Raw genomic sequence first — 21,937 nt, 5'->3', positions numbered from 1 at the left:
CAATAGACATTTTTTTGCAAGCTTAGAACCAATAGAGACATTTTGTTGCAAGCTTTAGAACCAATAGACACTTTTTGCTAGCTTTAGAACCAATAGACATTTTTTGCAAGCTTTAGAACCAATAGACATTTTTTTGCAAGCTTTAGAACCAATAGACATTTTTTGCAAGCTTTAGAACCAATAGAGACACATTTTGCAAGCTTTAGAACCAATAGAGACACATTTTGCAAGCTTTAGAACCAATACATTTTTTTGCAAGCTTTAGAACCAATACATTTTTTTGCAAGCTTTAGAACCAATAGACACTTTTTTTGCAAGCTTTAGAACCAATAGACATGTTTTGCAAGCTTTAGAACCAATAGAGACACTTTTTGCAAGCTTTAGAACCAATAGCATTTTTTGAAAGCTTTAGAACCAATAGACATTTTTGTGCAAGCTTTAGAACCAATAGACATTTTTTTGCAAGCTTTAGAACCAATAGACACTTTTTTTGCAAGCTTTAGAACCAATACACATTCTGCAAGCATTTTAGAACCACTAAGGGCATTTACATTTGAGTAGACATGTGTTCAGTGTTATTCACAGCTCAGAGAAACGTGACCCTCTGCCTTCCTCCATCTTGAAGAGACTGTGTGGCACACCACTTCCTGGTTTTATAGTCCCCCCCCCCCCCCGCCGCCAGCGGGGGCAGCAGAGAGAATGGGGAATTTTGTAAAAACATTAATATCTCTGTCATTTTTAATCGATGGGACAAATCCTCGGCACACATGCGGCGGAGGGGGGCTCTGAGCAAGGTGGCCAAAAATGACGGCCGTAGGTGGCGGCGTTCTCTCGGAAATCGCAGCACAGATGGCCAAAACCGGTCAAGAACAGACTTTTAGTAATATAGATAGATGTCTTCCTAGGCAATCCTTTGGGATTGAAGATGCTTTACTTTCCCTCCGGTTTGAGTGTTCAAAGGTGCCTAATAATATTTACTATATGCAACACATGTTGATTATGTATATAAATAAAAGAAAGAACCTGAAGCATCGTTTATCTACCCAGATGCTGCCTGACCTACTGGGTGCTTCTGTTGCACAACAATTACTGCCATATAAAATGATTCAACAAGCCAACCAGAAAAGTTAATTACACAAAGACTTAGATGGGTCCTGTGTACAGTTATTGATATTACAAAAAGGGATACTGGAGAACGTGAAATATATATTCACAAGAATGGCAGCAAAACTGCAAAGCTATGGCTTATTTGCCAAAATTATCAAAAGTGAACAGGTTTACCTCTCTGAAAAGAAGGTTGAGGGGTGACCATATAAAGATTGTTATAATTATAAAGAAAAATGATGAGTTTGATGCAAAGATGTTTGCACATTTGTTGGGGGAGATGGGGATGGTGGAGTGAAGCAAAAATCAAGAGAAAAGCAAAGGAAGCACACTCAATAACAATAACTGGAGAGTGCTATGAATATAGGATTTGTGAACATTCTGTTGCAGAAGAGATGAATAGAACATTTAACAGACTAATTTAACAGGAAGCTAGAAAACAACATGCGTGAAAAAAGTAATGGGGAATATGGAAAGCGGGTCAGAGGTGGAATATGTGGGACATATTCCACAATGTAGATCAGTCGGAATGAATGACCTACAGTATTTCTATTAACAGGCAACAAGAGATGTATTTTGAGGGGAGGAGCCATCTTGGTGAACGGCTGCTAGCCAGCAGCCGTCTATTTTAAATTCGTTTTTTTTAATAGTTTTTAGTGAGTCCTGTTTTTTTGTTTGTAGGGGATATGGTCTTTTTAATGTGGGGGGTAGGTGTAACTATATTTTTCGGTCCCTACCTGGTCGGTGTGGCAGCCTTTTCTCCGGGCTGCCCGTCGACCCGTCCTCGTGGCCTACCAGCGGGCTTGGAGCGCCGTTTCCTGGCGGGGACCGCCCAGCACCTCGGGCTCGGCGACGGCACAGTGTTGGAGCGCTGGAGCGGAGCGGAGTGGAGCGAAGGATGCCTTGCCTGGGTCGCCGCGCTGGAGCTCTGGCGAGCTGGACCGCCGAGAGCAACATCTCCGGGCTGCGGGTCTGCGGAGCGGAGAGGCGGCGTGCGGAGAGGCGGCAGTGCGGAGAGGCGGCGCCGACTTTTTCATCGGGAGCCTGGGAGCTCCAAACCGGCGCGGCCTTGTCGGCTTCGGCAGCCGCGGGCTCCAACCAGGAAGCGGCCGTTCCAGGTGGCCCAGCCGCCGAAAGGACTCTCCCGACGCCGGGGCAAGACCACCCGGTGAGAACGGCCAGGGACATCGGGCCTCCGTAGAGGCAATTGCGGTGGCCTCAATAGGCCTGACTTTGGGGTGAACATGGGGTGGGGACTGGACATTGTGCCTTCCCCCACAGTGCTATCCACTGTGGGGGGATGATTTTTTTTGTCTAATTGTAGTCCTGTAGGTCTGTGTCCAAGATAGCTGCCGTGAAGAGAGAGTGGACGCTGGCGCGCTTTGGCTGCCGCTGCTCTCTCTTCACACTGTGTTTTTGATTTTCTGTTTTTGGATTGAATTCTGTTTTTAATTTGTGTCTCTGTGATGTCTTTATTACTTGTTATATTCCGATTATATGTTATTCCGATTACTATGTAAGGTGTCCTTGAGATGTCTGAAAGGCGCCCATTAAATAAAATTTATTATTATTATTATTATTATTAACAATGGATTCAATGCCTTTTTCAATCCCTAAATTTTGTTGCCAGACTGAGTGATGGTATGGATTATAGAACATTTCTTGGACAGTAATTCCTACTGAAAGTTTTAACTGTTCTAATTTGATGCAATGTAGCTTAATAATGGCATCATAAGCAGAGTAATTTAAAACCAAATTCTTCACCTAGCTTTGCTTCTGAACATACAACTCAAAAAATATCATGTAGGTTAGCATTAAGTGCAGAAGAAGCATGCACGTCTGTGCCAACTCTTTCAAAGAGCTACCAATTACTCCCCTGCCCTTTCTCTAGTAATCCTGAAAAGCTGCAAATATTTATCCAATTACCTCTCAAAGGTTATCATCGACTCTACTTCCACCCGCATTTCAGTTAATAAATAATAGCATTAAAAAATGGATTTCCTCCACAGTATTTTAAATATGTGACCTCTGGATTCTGACATCTGAATAATTACCCCAACAAAATTCTCAGAATTTTGAACATCTCTATTGACACATTTATTGGATGCAGGTATTATAGATGTGATTCCCCATGCCCTTCCTTTTTCACAGCTTCCAAAACCTACCACGTCAGGTCACTCAGCAGCATTGTGTTTAGAAAACAGCCCTAGCCTGTGAAACATTTCTGAACTGTTACCCTCTCTTGGTTCTGCTATAATCTCTACAAATTATTTTTCAATGTTCTTCTGTTCATCTTTTTGCAACTGGAGACCTAAATTTTGTCCAGTTCGTGTGCTTTAGCTAGTGGAGATCAAAGTTAATTACAAGCTACGAAAGGTTATATCATTGTAAATGTACATTTGTCACAGGCAGGAAATGATGTCGATATGATTTATTTCAGTAAAAAAGGTGAAATTGCCTTCAAAGTCAAGTTATCCGTACCCAAAACAAAGCCTCAGCACAATGTTAGTTGATTAGCCAAATGCTACTCACTCTAGGTGAACATCTGACCATTTGTCTCGCAACGTCCAAGCATACTGGCAACGAGGCACACGTTCATCTTCCTCCTCATCTTCCTCACTGTCCTCTGACCAGTCTAGCCCTGAAGAAAAGAAAAGAGTTCTCACTGTATATATGACAGAATGTAAAGAATGACATGGAGACACAGGGGAAGACTTCTTTTTTTTAAAGTGTGACTGTGGATTACATGTTGACACATTTCACAGATTGTGTTGAAGGTAAAAATAATGAATCATCATACATAGGGCATTTTAGGATCTTTCTCGAAGGAACTCATGACCTTTCACAATACTCTGCTAACCATCACGAGTACGGTTACTAAAATTACTACTTTTAATGTTACCTGATGCTCTCATAGTCTGCTTTAAATACCTCGTTGTGACCTTACTATCTTTTAGTTTTAGTGATACAACATAGAAAGGCCCTTCAGCTCACCAATCAGCAATTGTCCATACACCAGTTCTCTCCGATACACCAGTGACAATTTACAGAAGCCAATTAACATACAAACCTGCACGTCTTTAGAATGTGAGAAGAAACCAGAGCAACCGGAGAAAACCCACGTGGTCACAGGGAGAAGGTAAAAAATCCGTGCAGACAGCACCCATGGTCAGGATTGAACCCACGTCTCTGGCGCTGTAAGGCAACAACTATACCACTGTGCCACCTTCATCACTCACACACTGACCAGGGTCATTGTTTCCTTCAACACAAATTCTCCGGCCTCTTGTTACTGTCTCGTTCAACACAGTACACCAACCTACAGAGTTAATGTATCCTTTTCATTCAGTCTTAGCAGGGTGATATATGGTGTTCCCTATAAGATCATACTGATCTCTAGATGCTGGTTTTTTTTCCATGAACAGCATGCATTCTGTCACATTCAACAATTACAATAACTCCTAAAATTTCCATGACAGTGACGCCTAAAGCAATGTCTCCTTAAACTTACACACAACCCACTAAAATCCCACTGATGCCGATTGTTATAAATCCCTTTAGCACACAGATGCATTGAATAACTGTTACCATTTAACATTCACATACTGACCCCTAGTGTTACTACTGCCTTTCACACACTGGTGCAGTCAGGGGAGTGGGCAGGACAGAAATAGAATGTAGTTTAATTTAGAGAGACAGCGCAGAAACAGGCCCTTCGGCCCACTGGGTCCGCGCCGACCAGCGATCCCCGCACATTAACAATACCCTACACCCACTAGGGACAATTTTTACATTTACCAAGCCAATTAACCTACAAACCTGTACATGTTTGGAGTGCGGGAGGAAACCGAAGATCTCGGAGAAAACCCGCGCAGATCACGGGGAGAACTTATAAAAACTCCGTACAGACAGCACCCGTAGTCAGGATCGAACCCGGGTCTCCGGCGCTGCAGTCACTGCAAGGCAGCTAACTCTACTGCTGCGCCACCGTAACAGTAAGACTCGTGGGAGAACTGAAAAGAGGAGGGGATGGAGAGAGAGAGAGAAAGCAAGGGCTATTTGAAGTTAGAGAAGTCAATGTTCATACCGCTGGGGTATAAACTACCCAAGCGAAATATGAGATGCTGTCCCTCCAATTTGCAGTGGGCCTCACTCTGATAATGGAGGTGGCCCAGAACAGTAAGGTCAGATTGGGAATGGGAGGGGGAGTTAAAGTGCTGAGCATCCGGGAGATAAGGTAGGTTAAGGCAGACTGAGCGGAGGTGTTCAGCAAAACGATCGCCGAGCCTGCGCTTGGTCTCGCCGATGTACAGGAGTTAACACCTGGAACAGCGGATACAGTAGATGAGGTTAGAGGAGGTGCAAGTGAACCTCTGCCTCACCTGGAAAGGCTGTCGGGGTCCTTGGATGGAGTCGAGGTGGGAGGTAAAGGGACAGGAGTTGCATCTCCTGTGGTTGCTGGGGAAAGTACTTGGGGAGGGGGTGGTTTGAGTGGGAAGGGACGATTTGACCAGGGAGTTACGGAGGGAAGGGTCTCTGCGGAAAGCAGAAAGGGGTAAAGATGGTAAGATGTGGCTATTAGTGGGATCACGTTGGAGGTGGTGAAAATATTGGAGGGTTATATGCTGTATGCGACGGCTGATGGGGTGGAAGGCAAGGACAAGGGGGACTCTGTCCTTGTTACGAATGGGGGGAAGAGGGGGAACAAGAGCAGAGCTGCAGGAGACCCTCGTGAGAGCCTCATCCATAATGGAAGAGGGGAACCCCCGTTTCCTAAAGAATGAGATCTCCGATGACCTAGTATGGAAAACCTCATCCTGGGCGCAGATGCGGCGTAGACGGAGGAATTGGGAGTAGGGGATTGAGTCTTTACAGGAAGCAGGGTGGGAAGAAGTGTAGTCTAGATCGCTATGGGAGTTAGTGTGTTTGTATACACATATGGATATAGAGAGGGCGTTTCCACTCATGGGAGAGTCTAGGACCAGAGGCCATAGCCTCAGTATAAAAGGACATATCTTTAGGAAGGAGATGCAGAAGAATTTATTTTGTCAGTGGGTGGTGAATCTGTGGAATTCATTGCCACAGAAGGCCAAGTCAATGGATATTTATAAGGCGGAGATTGGCAGATTCTTGATTAGTAAGGGTGTCAGTGGCTATTGGGAGAAGGCAGGAGAATGGCGTTGAGAGGGAAAGATAGATCAGCCATGATGGCAGAATAGACTTGATGGGCCAAATGGCCTAATTCTGCTCCTTTACCGTATCAACATATACTGACCCGCTAAATCACACTCCTAAATCAACACGAATGCTGACTACAGACTACATTTTTTTTTTAATTCACTAAGCTTAGATACCACCTAAACCTCCCATTGAGCCTAGAGTGATGGCATGCACCCTATAATATCTGGAAGACTAGTTAAAAGCAGTCTCGTGGAGCAACAAAAAATGTTTTTGAAGTTCTAGTTCAACATCATCTCCACCAACTTTCCCCTTTCCTCAAGCCTTATGCCCAACTATAATGAGTGACCCTGACTCATTCATAAACAAAAAGACCTAGCAGATTCTATACATAAATGGAAACCAAAAGATGTACTAAGATTTTGAGAAGACATTCAATAAGGTGCCGTATCAAAATAGGTTCTTGTGGAAAAAAGCTAATGGTGTCGGAGGTAACATGTGGGCATGATGACAAGATAGGCTGGGTAATAGGAAATAGAATAAGTAAAAATGAATATTTTCCAGGTGGCAAGATGAAACAAGTGACATGCCACAGTGACCAGTGAAGGGGTTTCAATTATTTTTTTACTCATTCTATAACTTACTTGGAATTGATGATATGGTTGCTAAATTTGCTGATGACATGACAATGGGTCGAAATTCAAGTTATGAAAGATTATGAGGCAACAACGGGATATAAATGGGTTAAGTGACAGGCAAAGATCTAGCCTATGGTGTATACTTTGGTAAAATGTAAAGGTGTTCATTTTGGCAGAAAAAATACAAAATGTTCCACACTCAAATAGCGTGGAATCCAGTGACACAAGTAACTGCAGATGCTGGAATCTAGAGCAGAACAGCAGGTCAGGCATCACCTGTGGAGGCAGAGGGATGGTCGACACTTTGGGTAGAGACTGCATCTCAACATGCTTGTGTAAACTTTGCAGAAGGCTTGTATGCAGATGGGCAAAAAATAAATAAGGAAAGTCAACAGAATGTTATTTTTGACTGCAAGGGGATATTACTTACAACAGAGAGCCCATACTTCACTTATGAGGATTGTTGGAAAGATGACATCTGGAATACTGTGCAGAGCATCGGTCTCCTTATTTAAGTAAGCATTCAAAGCAGTTCTGAAAAAATTACTGGAACACTATCAAGAATACCTTTTGCAGGCCTACTTTTACACTGAATTGGAAATCAAAATCATAAAACACCAGAGAAACACTAATTCAGCTTAAATTTACGTTCTTCATATCAGACGGGACTTGCTTTGAGGAGGCAGTCATGGCACACTTCAGCATCGCACACCATACTGCCGAGAGATGCATATGCCTAGATGTTGAATATAGAAAGAGCATTCATCAGGAAACCTTGCACAGAATTCTGCAGAAACAACAAATCACTGTGACGCTCATTAACCAAAAAAGCACCTAAATTGCTAACTCCTAGCTTGCATCGACATTCCTGAAATATCTACTCCTTTTTGCAGGAAGCTGAAGAAGCACTTGAACTGAAGTTGACGCTAAATGTGCCTTCCCGAGTCAGAGTCACAGAGGCCGAAGTCAGAAGATCCTTCAGGGGGGTGAACCCTCGGAAAGCACCTGGAACTGGTGGTATACCCGGTCGTGTTCTCAAAACCTGTGCGGACCAACTGGCTGGAGTTTTTACGGACATTCTCAACCTCTCACTTCGGAGGTCTGAGTTTACCACCGGCTTTAAAAGGGCATCAATAGAGCAAGGTAACGTGCCTCAATGACTATCGACAAGTGGCACTAACGTCTGTGGTGCTGAAGTGCTTTGAGATGTTGATTATGGCGCATATCAACTCCTACCTTGACAAAAACCTCGACCACTGCAGTTCTCTTACCGCCACAACAGATCAACGGTGGATGCGATCTCACTGGCTCTCCATTCTGCTCTGGACCACTTGGACAACAAAAACTCATATGTCAGGCTGTTATTCATTGACAACAGCTCGGCGTTTAATACAATCATCCCCTCCAAGCTGGTTACCAAGCTCTCAGATCTGGGTCTCTGCGCATCTCTCTGCAATTGGATCCTCGACTTCCTCATCTACAGACCACAGTCCGTCCATATTGGTGTAAATCTGTCATCATCGATAACAATCAGCATGGGAGCACCTCAAGGCTGCGTGCTAAGCCCTCTGCTTTACTCACTCTATACTCATGACTGCGTAGCCGGACATAGTGCGAACTCCATCATCAACTTGGCCGACGACACCACTGTTGTGGGACGAATCACTGATGGTGACGAGTCAGAGTATAGAGGTGAGATCGACCGATTGACCAAATGGTGCCAGCACAATAACCTGGCTTTCAACACCAGCAAAACCAAAGAACTGATTGTGGACTTTGGAAGGGGTAGGATAGGGACCCACGATCCCGTTTATATCAACGGGACGATGGTGGAAAGGGTCAAGAACTTCAAATTCCTGGGCGTGCATATTTCCGAAGATCTTTCCTGATCCCAGCACACTGATGCAATTATAAAGAAAGCGCATCAGCGCCTCTACTTCCTGAGAAGATTACGGAGAGTCGGTATGTCAAAGAGGACTCTCTCGAACTTCTACAAGTGCACAGTAGAGAGCATGCTGACTGGTTGCATCGTGGCTTGGTTCGGCAACTTGAGCATCCAGGAGCGGAAAAGAATGCAGAAAGTTGTGACCAATGCCCATTCCATCATCGGCTCTGACCTCCCCACCATCGAATGGATCTATCGCAGTCGCTGCCTTAAAAAGGCTGCCAGCATCATCAAGGACCCACACCATCCTGGCCACACACTCATCTCTCCGCTGCCATCAGGTAGAAGGTACAGGAGCCTGAAATCTGGTTCATCCAGGTTCAAACGTTATCAATCTCGGGGAACTGGGTGTCTGCTCATCCTTATGCAACTGGATCCTCGACATCCTCATCAGCAGACCACAATCGGTATGAATTAGCAACAAAAATGTTCACCTTGATAACCATCAGTACTGGGGCAGCTCAGAGCTGTGTGCTCAATCGTCTGCTCTACTAACTAAACCCACGACTGTGTAGCCAGATACTATCATTAAATCCACAGACGATAGCACCATTGTTGGAGAGACAGCAGGTAATGGTGAGATAGAGTCTAGGAGAGAGATTGAAAATCTGATTGAATGGTGCTACCACAATCATCTTGTTCTCATCATCAGCAAGACCAAGTTGATTATTGACGTTAGAAGGGGAAAGCCAAGGATCCACCTTCATATGAAGAATGAATTTTTGTCTGTCATACTGAAGAAGGGTCAAAACCCGAAACATCACCTATTTATTTTCGCCAGAGATGCTGCCTGACCCACTGAGTTACCCCCAGCTTTTTGTGTTTATCCATCTTCATCAACGGGTTTGTCAGTGGACAGAGTCAACAACTTAAAGTACCTGGGCATGAACATCCCTGAAGACCTGTCCTGGTCCCAGTGCACTGATGCAATCATAAAGAAAGCCCATCAATGCATTTACTTCTTTAGGAGATTTAATATGTCGATGAATACTCTCTTGAAATTCTACAAGTGCATGGTAGAGAGCATATTGGTTGGATCGTGGACTGGTTCGGCAACTAGATGGCCCAGGAACAAAGGGGTTGATAAAGAGTGGTGGTCACTGTCCGGTCCACGATGGGTACTAACCTCCACACCATCGAAGGGATCTATAGGAGGCACTGCCTCAAAAAGGCAGCCAATATCATCAAAGACCCACGCCACTCTGTTCACTCCTATGATCAGGAGGAAGGTAGAGGAGTCCTAAACCCGTACACCTGGTTCAAGAATACCTTCTTCCCAACAACTAACAAACTCTTGAACACTAACCTTAACTGCGAACTATGATTTCTAAAACACTCAAAATTCAATTGGAGTCAGATTCAAAATGAATAATATTAGGAATGTCAGAGGGCTGCTCTAAGTTAATGATATTTCAAAGACGTTTCCTTGACTATGGTTTAATAACTACGAAAAAACTTATACTCAAATTCTGGAAAAAGATAACAGTCCCCACAGTGAAGATGTGGATCACAGAAATGACCGAGACACTACATTTAGAAAAAATAAGGCTTGTTTTGTCTGACAAATCAGATCAATTTTTCAAAATATGGTCTCCTTTCATTGAATTTCTTCAACAACAGAATGGTTGAACACAAATTCAAAACCGACACTAGGGTCGGGTGAGTGGGTGAAGGGAAGGGTAGTGGGATATATCTCCGCTTTTTCTTTTTGTTTTCACTTAATTGTTAGTTTAGGGGGTTTTTCTTCTTTCTTTTTCGTATCTTTCTTCTTCCTTTTCATTGTTTCCTTTTTACTTTTTTCCGATTCACTTATCAGTTTATATAATGTTAAAACTGAAGCTGTACGAAAATTGTATAATTGTTATGTCGATTACTTTCTCCTTGTACAATTGCTTCTAATAAAATAAATATTTCTTTAAAAAATAAATAAATAAACAGAACTGTGAGCTATGGACTGTCTTTGGTTGCAAAGAATTTCATTACTCTGTTGTCGGTATATATGACAATTAAACACACTTGTCTTGACTCTTGGCAAAGGGTCCTTTACACACCCGTTGAGAGACTAGGTGTTTTACTAAGATACAAACAAGATGTCAATATTTAGTACTTTTCAGGCCGCGTTCACTGACCATGATAAAGAGAGCACTAGATTCAACTCAGAAAACTGAAATGTTCTAACTTGTTTCAGATTATAGCTATCTATCTCAAAATGGTACCAGCAATTGGCCATTGCCAAGGTATGGGTAGAAGAGATACAACAGCAACAACATGCCTTTTTACAGTGTCCTCTACAAAGTAAAACATTATAATGTGCATCACTGAAGTGCCATCTAACAAAAATAGAAAGAGGGACAAAGGAGAATTTTGGATAGATGGTCACAAAGTTGGTCAAGGAGATAGGCTCAAGGAATCAAAGGTGCTAACGTGAGCAAAGGGGTGGAATATTTAGGAGGGCAGGACAGAGTTAGGGCTTTGCCACTTAAAGACATAGCTGCCAGTGGTACGCAAAGGAAATTAGAGATGTTTGACAGGACGGAATTGCAGAGATCTTATTGTGTGTAGAACTGGAGAAAGTTACAAAGTCCACGTAACTCAAGCACATCATATAATATCTTCATCCACATAGTTTTGATCTTTGGCTATGAATTCTCGTCTTATCCATCCATTAACCAAGGTGGACATGTTCTGCACTCAGTTTCTCATTTCAGGAAAGAACTGTGGGCGGCACGGTGGTCCAGCGGTATAGAGTTGCTGCCTTACAGCGCTGGAGACCCGGGTTTGAATCCGACCAAGGGTGCTGTCTATACGGAGTTTGTACGTTCTCCCCATGACCGCGTGGGTTTTCTTGGAGATCTTCGGTTTCCTCCTACACTCCATAAAAGTACAGGTTTGTCGGTTAATTGGCTTGGGAAAAAGTGTAAACTGTCTCCAGTGTGTGTAGGATAGTGTTAATGTGTGGGGGATCGCTGGTCGGCATGGACTCGGTGGGCCAAGGAGCCTGTTTCCGCGCTGTATCTCTAAACTAAACTAAAAGATTAACAACATAAGCACCTCCTTAAATTGAGCACAACTCGAGCAATGGGATATCAATATCTATTTGCAACTGCTAACCAGACTAGTTTTCAGTTTGTTAGAAGGAATGAGACCACAAAAAAAAGAATTCATCACTATTTATTGGGGAGCACAAGGAAGGAAATAGACATTTCTCACTTTGGGCAGATTTTAGATCCTGCAAGGATTGTTGATAAAATAGATAAGGCGCGAGGGAAACATATCTAACAACTTTCACAGGAAGCTTCAGAAAAGTGCCAATATGTTACAATATTCTAAATGCTAGGATAAAAATTCTGTCAGATATCATCTGAATTCTTTTTCATTAACTTTACCAGGCTAGACCCTGTATTTATACACAATAACATGAAAGGGCTTCATAATGTTTTACTCTGAAATGTAGTGATGTTAAGGAATATTAATAAGCACACAGCAGGAAAGTAATGAAATGAATGAACAAATTGGTGTAGAGTGGATAGTGAAGAAAGTCATCTAAAATTACATTGGGATCTTGATCAACTGGGGCAACGGGCAGAGGAATGGCAGACAAATTTTAATTCAGATAAGTGCGAGATGATGCACTTTGGCAAGACATGGTATACAGTAAATAATAGGCCCCTGGGGAATATTGTATAACAGAGACCTAGCGATGCAGGTACATAGTTCCTTGAAATGGCGAGAGGTAGACAGGGTGATTAAGCAGTGTTTGGTGTGCTTGCCTTCATCAGTCAAGGTTGAGTAAAGTAGCACAAGACATTGGTAAAGCCCCATTTGGAGTATTCAGTAAAGTTCTTGTCATTCTGCTATATAAAAATGTCATTAAACTGGAAAGGGTGCAAAGAGATTTATTTGGATGTTTGAGTTATAAGGAGAGTCTGGAAAGGTTGGGTCATTTTTTGCTCTCGAGTATCGGAGGCTGAGGAATAACTTTACAGAGACATTTAAAATCATGAATGGCATGAGTGGGTGAAAAGCCACAGTCTTTGCCCCAGGGTAAGGGAATTTGAAACGAGAGGGCATGGGTTTAAGATGATTTAAGAGGAAACATTTAAGAGACCAGAGAGGCAACTTCTGTCACACAGAGAGTAGGAAGAACTACATAGAAGAGGCTATCACATGACAAGCTAGAGGCAAGTATAATTATGACATTTTGACAGATATATGCATGGGAAAGGTTTGGAGAGATATGGGCCAGGAACAATCAAGTGGGATTAGCTGGTTGGCTTGGACGAGCAAGGCCGAAGAGCCTGTTTCCGTGCTGTGCAGCTGCATGACTAAGCACCCTTCCACAAATCACATTTATCGGCATTTGGGCGTAGCCTCCTATACCTTGGCAATTGGCACTCATCCAGTTATTCTTGTTGTTAGTGTCTGCCTCTCTTACCCTCTCAGGCAATGCATTTCAGATTGCAATCACCCATGTATAAAAAAAAAAATCCTTATATATCCTCGAACCCTTTTACTCCTTAACTTAGGCCTATGTCCTCTGGTTCTAAACATTCTGCTTTGGGTAAAGTTTACTAATGTCCTCCTTATACACCCACTCATAATTTTGTACATCTCTGTCAGGTCCCCATCAGCCTCCTCCATTCAATGGAAAACAAACTTAGATATTCAGCCTCTCCTCATGATTGAGACACTCCATCCCAGGCAACATCCTTGTGAATCTCTTCTGCACCTTCTCCACATTCTCCCTCGATCACGTTCTTTCTGTGGCAACCAAAACTGTGCAGAACATGAACTCACAATGTTTTATAAAACTTACCATAACTTCCCTGCTTTTATATTTCAAAGACTAGCATCGTTTCTAAACCACTTTCTGCCTGTGCTGCCACCTTCAGGATTCTTTCGACTTGTACACCAAAGTCCTTCTGTTTCTCGGTAAAGGGGCTCCCGGGTTTACAGATTACCTGACTTACGGAAATCAGACTTTCAACAAAATATGCCATATATTTTTAAAGCTTTTTTCTAGATAGTGATGATAATAATGATAATGAGTTACATGTGTTCATTAGTGACTGGATACAGCATACAATCCATTGTTTTTAATTTATGGGTAGTATTATGGTGAATGTTTGATAAAAGTGAAAGATTTATAGCACTGTACATGGAGAAGCTATAGAAAATTGATATTTCTGGCTTATGGTGAAATCAGCTGTTGGACTGTTATTGGGAATGGAACCCTTAAGTAATTCAGGGAGTGTCTGTACTGCCTTGGAACCACCATTCTTTTACTCATATTTGACCTCCTAAAATACATCCGTTAACATTTTTTTTTTACAATCAAATTCCATTTGTCCATGGTCAGGCCAAATTACCAGCTGATCAATATTTTTCTGTGGCTTGTGACTATCCCCCTCAATAATCACAACACTATTTATTGTGTTATTTGCAAACTTACCAACCATATTTCCTACATTAATACCAGAGTTGTTGATGTACGGTGCCCTCAATAATGTTTGGGACAAAGATCCATCATTTATTTATTTGCCTCTGTACTCCACAATTTGATATTTATAATAGAAAAAAATCACATGTGGTTAAAGTGCACACTGTCAGATTTTAATAAAGGTTATTTTTATACATTTTGGTTTCACCGTGTAGGAATTACAGCTGTGTTTATACATAGCCCCCCCCCCCCCCCCCCCCCCCATTTTGAGATATCATAATATTTGGGACACATGGTTTCACAGGCATTTGTAATTGCTCAGGTGTGTTTAATTGCCTTCTTAATGCAGGAATAAGAGAGCATGGAAATGAAAGTAGTCATGTTTAGTATTTTGTTGCATATTCTTTGCATGCAATGACTACTTCAAGTCTACGATTCATGGACATCACCAGTTGCTGGGTGTCTTCTCTGGTAATGCTCTGCCAGGCCTGTATTGCAGCCATCTTTAGCTTATGCTTGTTTTGGGGGCTAGTCCCCTCAGTTTTCTCTTCAACATATAAAAGGCATGCTCAATTGGGTTCAGATCTGGTGATTGACTTGGCCACTCAAGAATTGACAATTTTTTAGCTTTGAAAAACTCCTTTGTTGCTTTAGCAGTATGTTTGGAATCATTGTCTTGCTGTAGGATGAACCACCGGCCAATGAGTTTTGAGGCATTTGTTTGAACTTGAGTAGATAGGATGTGTCTTAAACACTTCAGAATTCATTATGCTACTACCATCAGCAGATGTATTATCAATGAAGATAAGTGAGCCAGTACCTTCAGCAGCCATCCATGCCCAGGCCATAACACCCACACCACTGTGTTTCACAGATGAGGTGGTATGCTTTGGATCTTGGGCAGCTCCTTCTCTCCTTTGCTCTTGCCATCACTCTGATATAAGTTAATCTTTGTCTCATCTGTCCACAATACCTTTTTCCAGAACTATGGTTGCTCTTTTAAGTGCTTCTTGGCAAACTGTAAACTGGCCATCCTATTTTTGCTGCTAACCAGAGTTTGCATCCTGCAGTTTAACCTCCGTATTTCTGTTCATGAAGTCTTCTGCGGACAGTGGTCATTGACAATACCACACCTGAAGAGTGTTTCAGATCTGTCGGATAGGTGTTTGTGGGGATTTTTCTTTATTATAGAGAGAATTTTTCTGTCATCAGCAGTGGAGTTCTTCCTTGGCCTGCCAGTCCCTTTGCGATTAGTAAACTCCCCAGTGCTCTCTTTCTTCTTAATGATGTTCCAAACAGTTGATTTTGGTAAGCCTAAGGTTTGGCTGATTTCTGTAACAGTGTTATTCTTGTTTCTCAGTCTCATAATGGCTTCTTTGACTTTCATTAGGACAACTTTGGTCCTCATGTTGATAAACAGCAATAAAAGTTTCCAAAGGTGATGGAAAGACTGGAGGAAAGACTAGGTGCTGAGAGCTTTCTTATACCTGCATGAAGGAGGCAATTAAACACACCTGAGCAATTATAAACACCTGTGAAGTCATGTGTCCCAAACATTATGGTGCCCTGAAATGGGGAGGACTATGTATCAACACTGCTGTAATTTCTACATGGTGAAACCAAAATGTATAAAAATGGCCTTATTAAAATCTGACAATGTGCACTTTAACCGCATGTGATTTTTTTCTATTACAAATCTCAAATTGTGTAGTACAGAGGCAAATAAATAAATGATGGGTCTTTGTCCCAAACATTATGGAGGGCACTGGATATATCTAACAGCATGGATCCCAGTACCAATTAGTAGTATAACAATGATCACAAACTTCCATTTAAAAAATACCCTTCACTATCATTTTCTATTCCCGATCACCAAATCAATTTTGGATCCAATTTTAAAAACAAGGAACTCCAGATGTTAATTAATACACAATGGACAAAGTGCTGGAATAACTCAGCAGGTCAGGCAGCATTTCTGGAGAATATGGATTGGTAATGTTTCAGGCTGAGACCTATCCATGTTCTCCAGAGATACTGCCTGATCTGTTGAGTTACTGTGTGTCCTTTTGGATCCAATTTCCCTTGGATTTCATGGGCACTAACCGTTTGGATCAGACTCATGCAGGTCCTTGTCAAATACCATACTAAATGTTATGTAAATGACCCTCATCTATATATTTTGTTACCTCCAGTAAAAACTCAAATTAAATTAGTCAGACATAATCTCCCACCAACAAATCTACTTAAGATCCCTCATCAATCATTACCTTTCTAAGTGTAGTTTAATCCTGTTCGTCAGAACTTGTTCCAGTAATTTATCTCCCACAGATGCAGGACTCACTGGCTTATAATTACCTGGATTGTCCCTGCTCCCCTTCTTAAATAATGGAACTACATTGTTTTGGCGCCTAACCAGGACCAATGATTATTTTAAAGTCTGCCAGAGCCCTAGCTATCTGCACCTTTGCCTCCCATGGTAGCCAGGGATATTTCTCATCAGGTCCTGGGAATTGATTCACTTATGTCAGCCAAAATATCTAATACCTCCTTTTAAATGATAATATGCTCCAGAGTACCATCATCTCCCCCCCCCCCCCCTCCCCCAACCCCAAATTTCGACCCATAACATCTTTCTCTAAACTGAATGCAGAAATATTCATTTAAAACCTCACCAACCTCCTGTGGAATCACACACGTTATCCCTCAAAGCCGTAACAGGCCTCACTCTTTCCCCGATTACCCCCTTGCTCTTAATACACTTTAAAATGACATGTCACCTTGGTTATATTTAAGTTCTGGACTCTCCCAAAAGTAAACCCATCCTCTTTTTGGCAATCCTATCAAATTTCTGCATATTTTAACCATTCCTATCAAGTCCACCATTCTGTTTTTGCAAGCTTCTGCAAATCTTTCGGACAAAGCTTTTTCGGTTGCCAAATGACAGTTTAGGTGGTCATTTAAGATGGCTTGCATGACGCGTGCGATAATGTGCTCGGACGAAGTGCGTAGTTACCAGTCGGAATTATGCCCAATGAAGAATTCACATATTATTTCTGCTTCAAATAAAGTCACAAACTATACATATTCACCGATCAAGACATGATATATACTACAATGACATGCAGCAAAATTATAATGCAGTATCTCAACTCTTTTTACACATTGCAATTAATGCAATTTCTATTATTTCTTTCCACTTCCAAACAAAAATAGATTATTCAGCGTATGATCAACTCGTGTCAATAAATCCTGGACCATGATAACATATATGCTTAACCATGCACACTACAGATTGATGCAAGCATGTTTTATGTGATGGACCGAAAATTATCATGACATGGCCATGGTCGTTATTGCTATTGGTACAGAAACACTCACTTTCCACATAATTTATCGACAACAAAATATACAGGTTGCAAGGAATTTTCTAAAGGCATTTTATGATAATAGCTGTTAAAACTGACTATACCCATCTGACAGGTTAAACATTACATTACACTAACTAACAAGAGATGGCCAAAGGACATAACTGCAGCAAATGTTCTTTTGGTAATATATTTAAAGGTGTCAAGATGCCACATTACCGGGCATTCAGATTAGATGTATGTGTTGTGAACAGCAATGAAGATACCCAGTTTGTTAGAACCAAGTTTTTAAAAAAAATTGTTAATCTACAGCCCTGCCTGGACTGACGGGACATCAGCGCTGCTTCTCCGCGCTGGCTGTAAACCTGGGCCATATTTCCCGTAACTCCAGGCAGGGCTGTGGGTTAACCTGGCGGGACAGGCAGAGTTGAAAGCATGTATCACCAGATTCAGAAACAGCTTCTTCCTCAGTATAACCAAATTACTGAACGGATCTCTCATAAACAAAGGATTTATTCCCGATCTTCCAATCTACCTCATTGTGGCCCTATCACATTTTAATCTGCATTTTCTCTGGAGCTGAAACACTATATTCTGCATCCTGGGGTTTTTTTGCACCATCTGTTGTGCTTGTGTATGGCTTGATTATGTATGATTTGATTAGATAGCACACAGAAAAAAGTTTTCACTGTGTCTTGGTACACATGACAGTAATAAACAATTACCAACTAGCATTGCAGGTTCTTACCTAAATGTGGAAAGAGATCCTGATGCAAATGTTGCTTCTCAGCACACAGCTTTGCTAGTCTCTGAAGCCTGTTTACACAGGCCGAGTGCTGCCTGCAGACTGGCGTGGAGTTTGAAGCCTTGAGAACCACCATGTTGGGCCTGGAAGAGTCCGCTGCCTTGGCCGCAGGCGTGGGTGGGACAGCAGCAGGCTGCGGGAGGGGCGGCGTCCTTGTTCGCTGAGGCGGGGAGGCGGTCCGGTGGGGCCTCCTGTTTGGCGAGGGAGAGGCAGGCGTCGCTGCAGCCGTACATTGGGCTGCTGCTGGCGGCAGTCCGGGGCTGGGGGGCGGTGGGGGTTTGCATAGCAGGCCCTGTGACAGTACAGTAGGTCGTGGGGGGCTGGAGAGAGGGGGAGTGCCGGGGTAGAGCGGCCGATGCGGCGCAGGGCGGGGGATAAAGTGCTCTGATTGCAGTCTCAAAATCTCGGGCTTGCGAAGCAGCCGCTGTTGCAGCTGCTGCCGGTTCTGAGCAAGTTTGGTCTGAAGCTTCCGTTTGACAGTCCCTTTCCTCAGTGCGCAATCGTCGTCATCGGGGAAAGCAAAGGGGTCATCCAGCTCGCGCTCCAAGCACTGGAGGGGCAGCCGCGGCATCTGCGGAGTTCGCGTGGGTCCATCCAAACCATTTGCCGTCTTCAGGGCCAGCGTGGGCACTGCCAGGCTGACTGCCATGGCCACATCGGGGTGCAGTCTGGGGCGCACCTCGTCTAGCTGCTCATACTTTTTCTTCCGTTCCTTTTTGGGCACCAAACCAAGGACCTGCAGGTGGCTGTTGCAGTATCTGTTGGAGAAGGATGAAAGTATTAGCACAGTAAGGGAAGTCTTGCTGCAGTGTCATGAAACACACCTTGTGCAATTCAGATTCCATGTTCCTCCAAACCCCGGAACCAGAACCAGGATGTGGCCGATTATAAATACATTCAGCGCTGAATTGTTTTCATTTGAATAGTGATTCTGGAATACGAAACAACAACATACATTGCTGGAATAATTCAGCCATTATCAGTGAAGAGAAAAGTTGTATACTGGGCCAGGACCTTTGCACAGAGCTGCCCAGTTCACCCAAAATGTTAATCCGTTTATCTTTCCCCTGATGCATCTTGACTGGCTGAGTTCTTCCAGCATTTTTTGGTTTTGTTTTAAATTTCTATTCATTTTTGCCACATTACATATAAATGTTCCTTAAGTATATCTATACTATTCACCTTAATTACTAATTGCATTAACAAAGTTCACCTAACAATACTTTCAACGATGAAACAGCTCCCAATTTCTATTTTGGAATTATTGGCTATTAGCTTGAGCAACTAGTTTTGAATTCTTCTTTAGTGAAGGCATTTTATCCCGATCTGCTCTATCAAATCCTTACATAACTATCATACTATAATCAGGAATTCTTGTGGGGAAGAGGTTGCAGCTGGTTTATGTGTATCAAAGTTATGTATTATATTCTCAATGTTGACTTTATAGCAGTTATGCACAATGAAAGATAAAGATAAAACAATTATTTCATATTAGCATTACTCTCCTGCTGCCTGTTGAGATAAGACAAAGGCATCTCTTGGAGTGTTACCCGTTTATATATCACAGTCACCTATTCACAAAATATCCGTAAACACTGTACTAGGGAGAAATACTTTCTACTGCAAGGTAGTTATAGTAGTATTGGAAAGTTGAGATGGTGGATTAAAGCATCGTATAATGCATCGTGCAAACTGAAAGCAAAGGCTTTGGAAAAATAACAATGAGATACCAGAAAGAAATACTGCCCCATAATAGTTTCTGCATACTCATTTTTCTATTGCAGAGGTCAGTGAGATGGAGTGTCGGGGAGATAAGAGCGGTAAAAAAACATCAACAGAATCTAAGTTGCACAAACTCATTATAAAAGACAGGGCAACACAGAAAGCTAACATTTTTAGAATGATATTCCAATAACCAAGAATTTATACAGTAAGCGGGACTGACAAAAGAAAAATTAGAACAAAAATTGTGACTTCCAGTGAAATGCCACAGAAAGAAATGAGTGAAACAGATGGATTGACATAGCTAACTGATAGATTTCAAAATTAAATTGACTTATCTGTAGGGCAGACTAGGTCATGCTAGCAGGCAATGGGTCAGAAATACTGCAGTGAAGAGCAGGCACAATGGAATATACAAAAACAAGGAACTTCAGATGCTAGTTTCCACAAAAGGACACAAAATGCTGGTGTAACTCAGCGGGTCAGCAGGCATCTCTGGATAACATGGATAACAATTCAGGTTGGGACCCTTCTTCGGACAATACGACCTTCTGGTCAAAGTTTACATTCAGCTATGATTAACTGAGATTGTTTTAATTCAACAAATAAAGACATCTCGGTGGTGCATAACTGATTAAAAAAAAAGCTTTTGAATGTTTGCAATCAGTCTGTGGCACTCACTACAGGATAGAATTGACGATAAAGTTCACCACTAAGCAATGGCTTCCTTGAGAAAGCTGTGTTTTTATTTTAGAGTTATTAATCATTACTAAAAATGATAAGATTTAATATCACATTCATCTTCAAGTGCTGAGTTTGACTTCACATTTATTCACATCAAGTTTTCAGAAAAAAACCTCACTAGATTTACAAATGATTAATCTCATTCCCATTTTAACTAGAACCACAGACACCTGAAAAAACATTTTGTTTTATGAGGACGCCAAGCTCAATTCAAAGACAAGTTTCCCAGTAACTATTTATTCCTTCTTCAATTCTGCTGTGGAGTAAGGGACACTCTTGGTTGCCAGACTACTGTGGCAATAAGCTACATGAACTCCTCACCAAATCTGAAAGGAAAGAGGACCTGCCTACTCATCCACCCACGGAGCGGGGCGATCCCTTGCCAGGGATTGCCAGAAGAAGTGCTCCAACCGCCGGCCTGCTGACTATAACATCGTGAAGCTGCTGTCTGCGGAGCTTCTAGCCTTGGGTACAGTGTGGACTTTCCATCACGTAGCGGGGCGATCCCTTGCCGGGGATCGCCCTAAGAAGTACCGCCGGCCTCCGGCCTATAACATCGTGAAGCAGCGGTCTCCGGTAAGAAAGTAGCCGATTCGGGAACTCCAGCCATGGAGTGTGTGTTCCGTCCGTCCCGACGTCAGAGTTTCGAGCATCCCGACTAGAGGGCTTGTACATCGGGCCGTCCATAGCGGCGACTACGGAGGGTTCATGGCCCCGACCACGGGTGAACAAGGAGAAAGATTGACTGAAGGTTATTGCCTTCATCACAGTGAAGAATGTTGATTCCACTGTGGTGGATGTTTATGTTAAATTTTATTGTGTGTTGTGTTCTTTTTCATTGTATGGCTGCATGGTATATCAAATTTCACTGTGCCTTAATGGTGCATGTGACAATAAATGTGAACTTGAACTTGGCTTGGTGCAGTCAACCCAAAAGCTCTATGGGGGAGGACCACAGCCTACTGTCCTTCCATCGCTGGACGTTGAGTGGCCATA

General features: G+C 42.5%; 1 protein-coding gene across 3 annotated transcripts in view; it reads right to left on the bottom strand.

Annotated features, from left to right (window-relative positions):
- The window catches only part of ino80d (INO80 complex subunit D), a 106,996-nt gene that overhangs the window by 40,486 nt on the left and 44,573 nt on the right, over positions 1-21,937 (bottom strand). For all 3 annotated transcript variants that reach the window (XM_033024350.1, XM_033024349.1, XM_033024351.1), the window contains 2 exons: positions 18,419-19,233; positions 3,637-3,745 (listed from right to left, as the gene is read on the bottom strand). In XM_033024350.1, the coding sequence (XP_032880241.1) occupies positions 3,637-3,745; positions 18,419-19,233 (924 nt within the window). The remainder of the gene's footprint in view (positions 1-3,636; positions 3,746-18,418; positions 19,234-21,937) is intronic.

Source organism: Amblyraja radiata, chromosome 7 (assembly GCF_010909765.2).
Source record: "Amblyraja radiata isolate CabotCenter1 chromosome 7, sAmbRad1.1.pri, whole genome shotgun sequence".
Taxonomy (NCBI): Eukaryota; Metazoa; Chordata; class Chondrichthyes; order Rajiformes; family Rajidae; genus Amblyraja; species Amblyraja radiata.
Note: the sequence above shows the minus strand (reverse complement) of the source record. Positions and strands in the feature narration are given on the sequence as shown.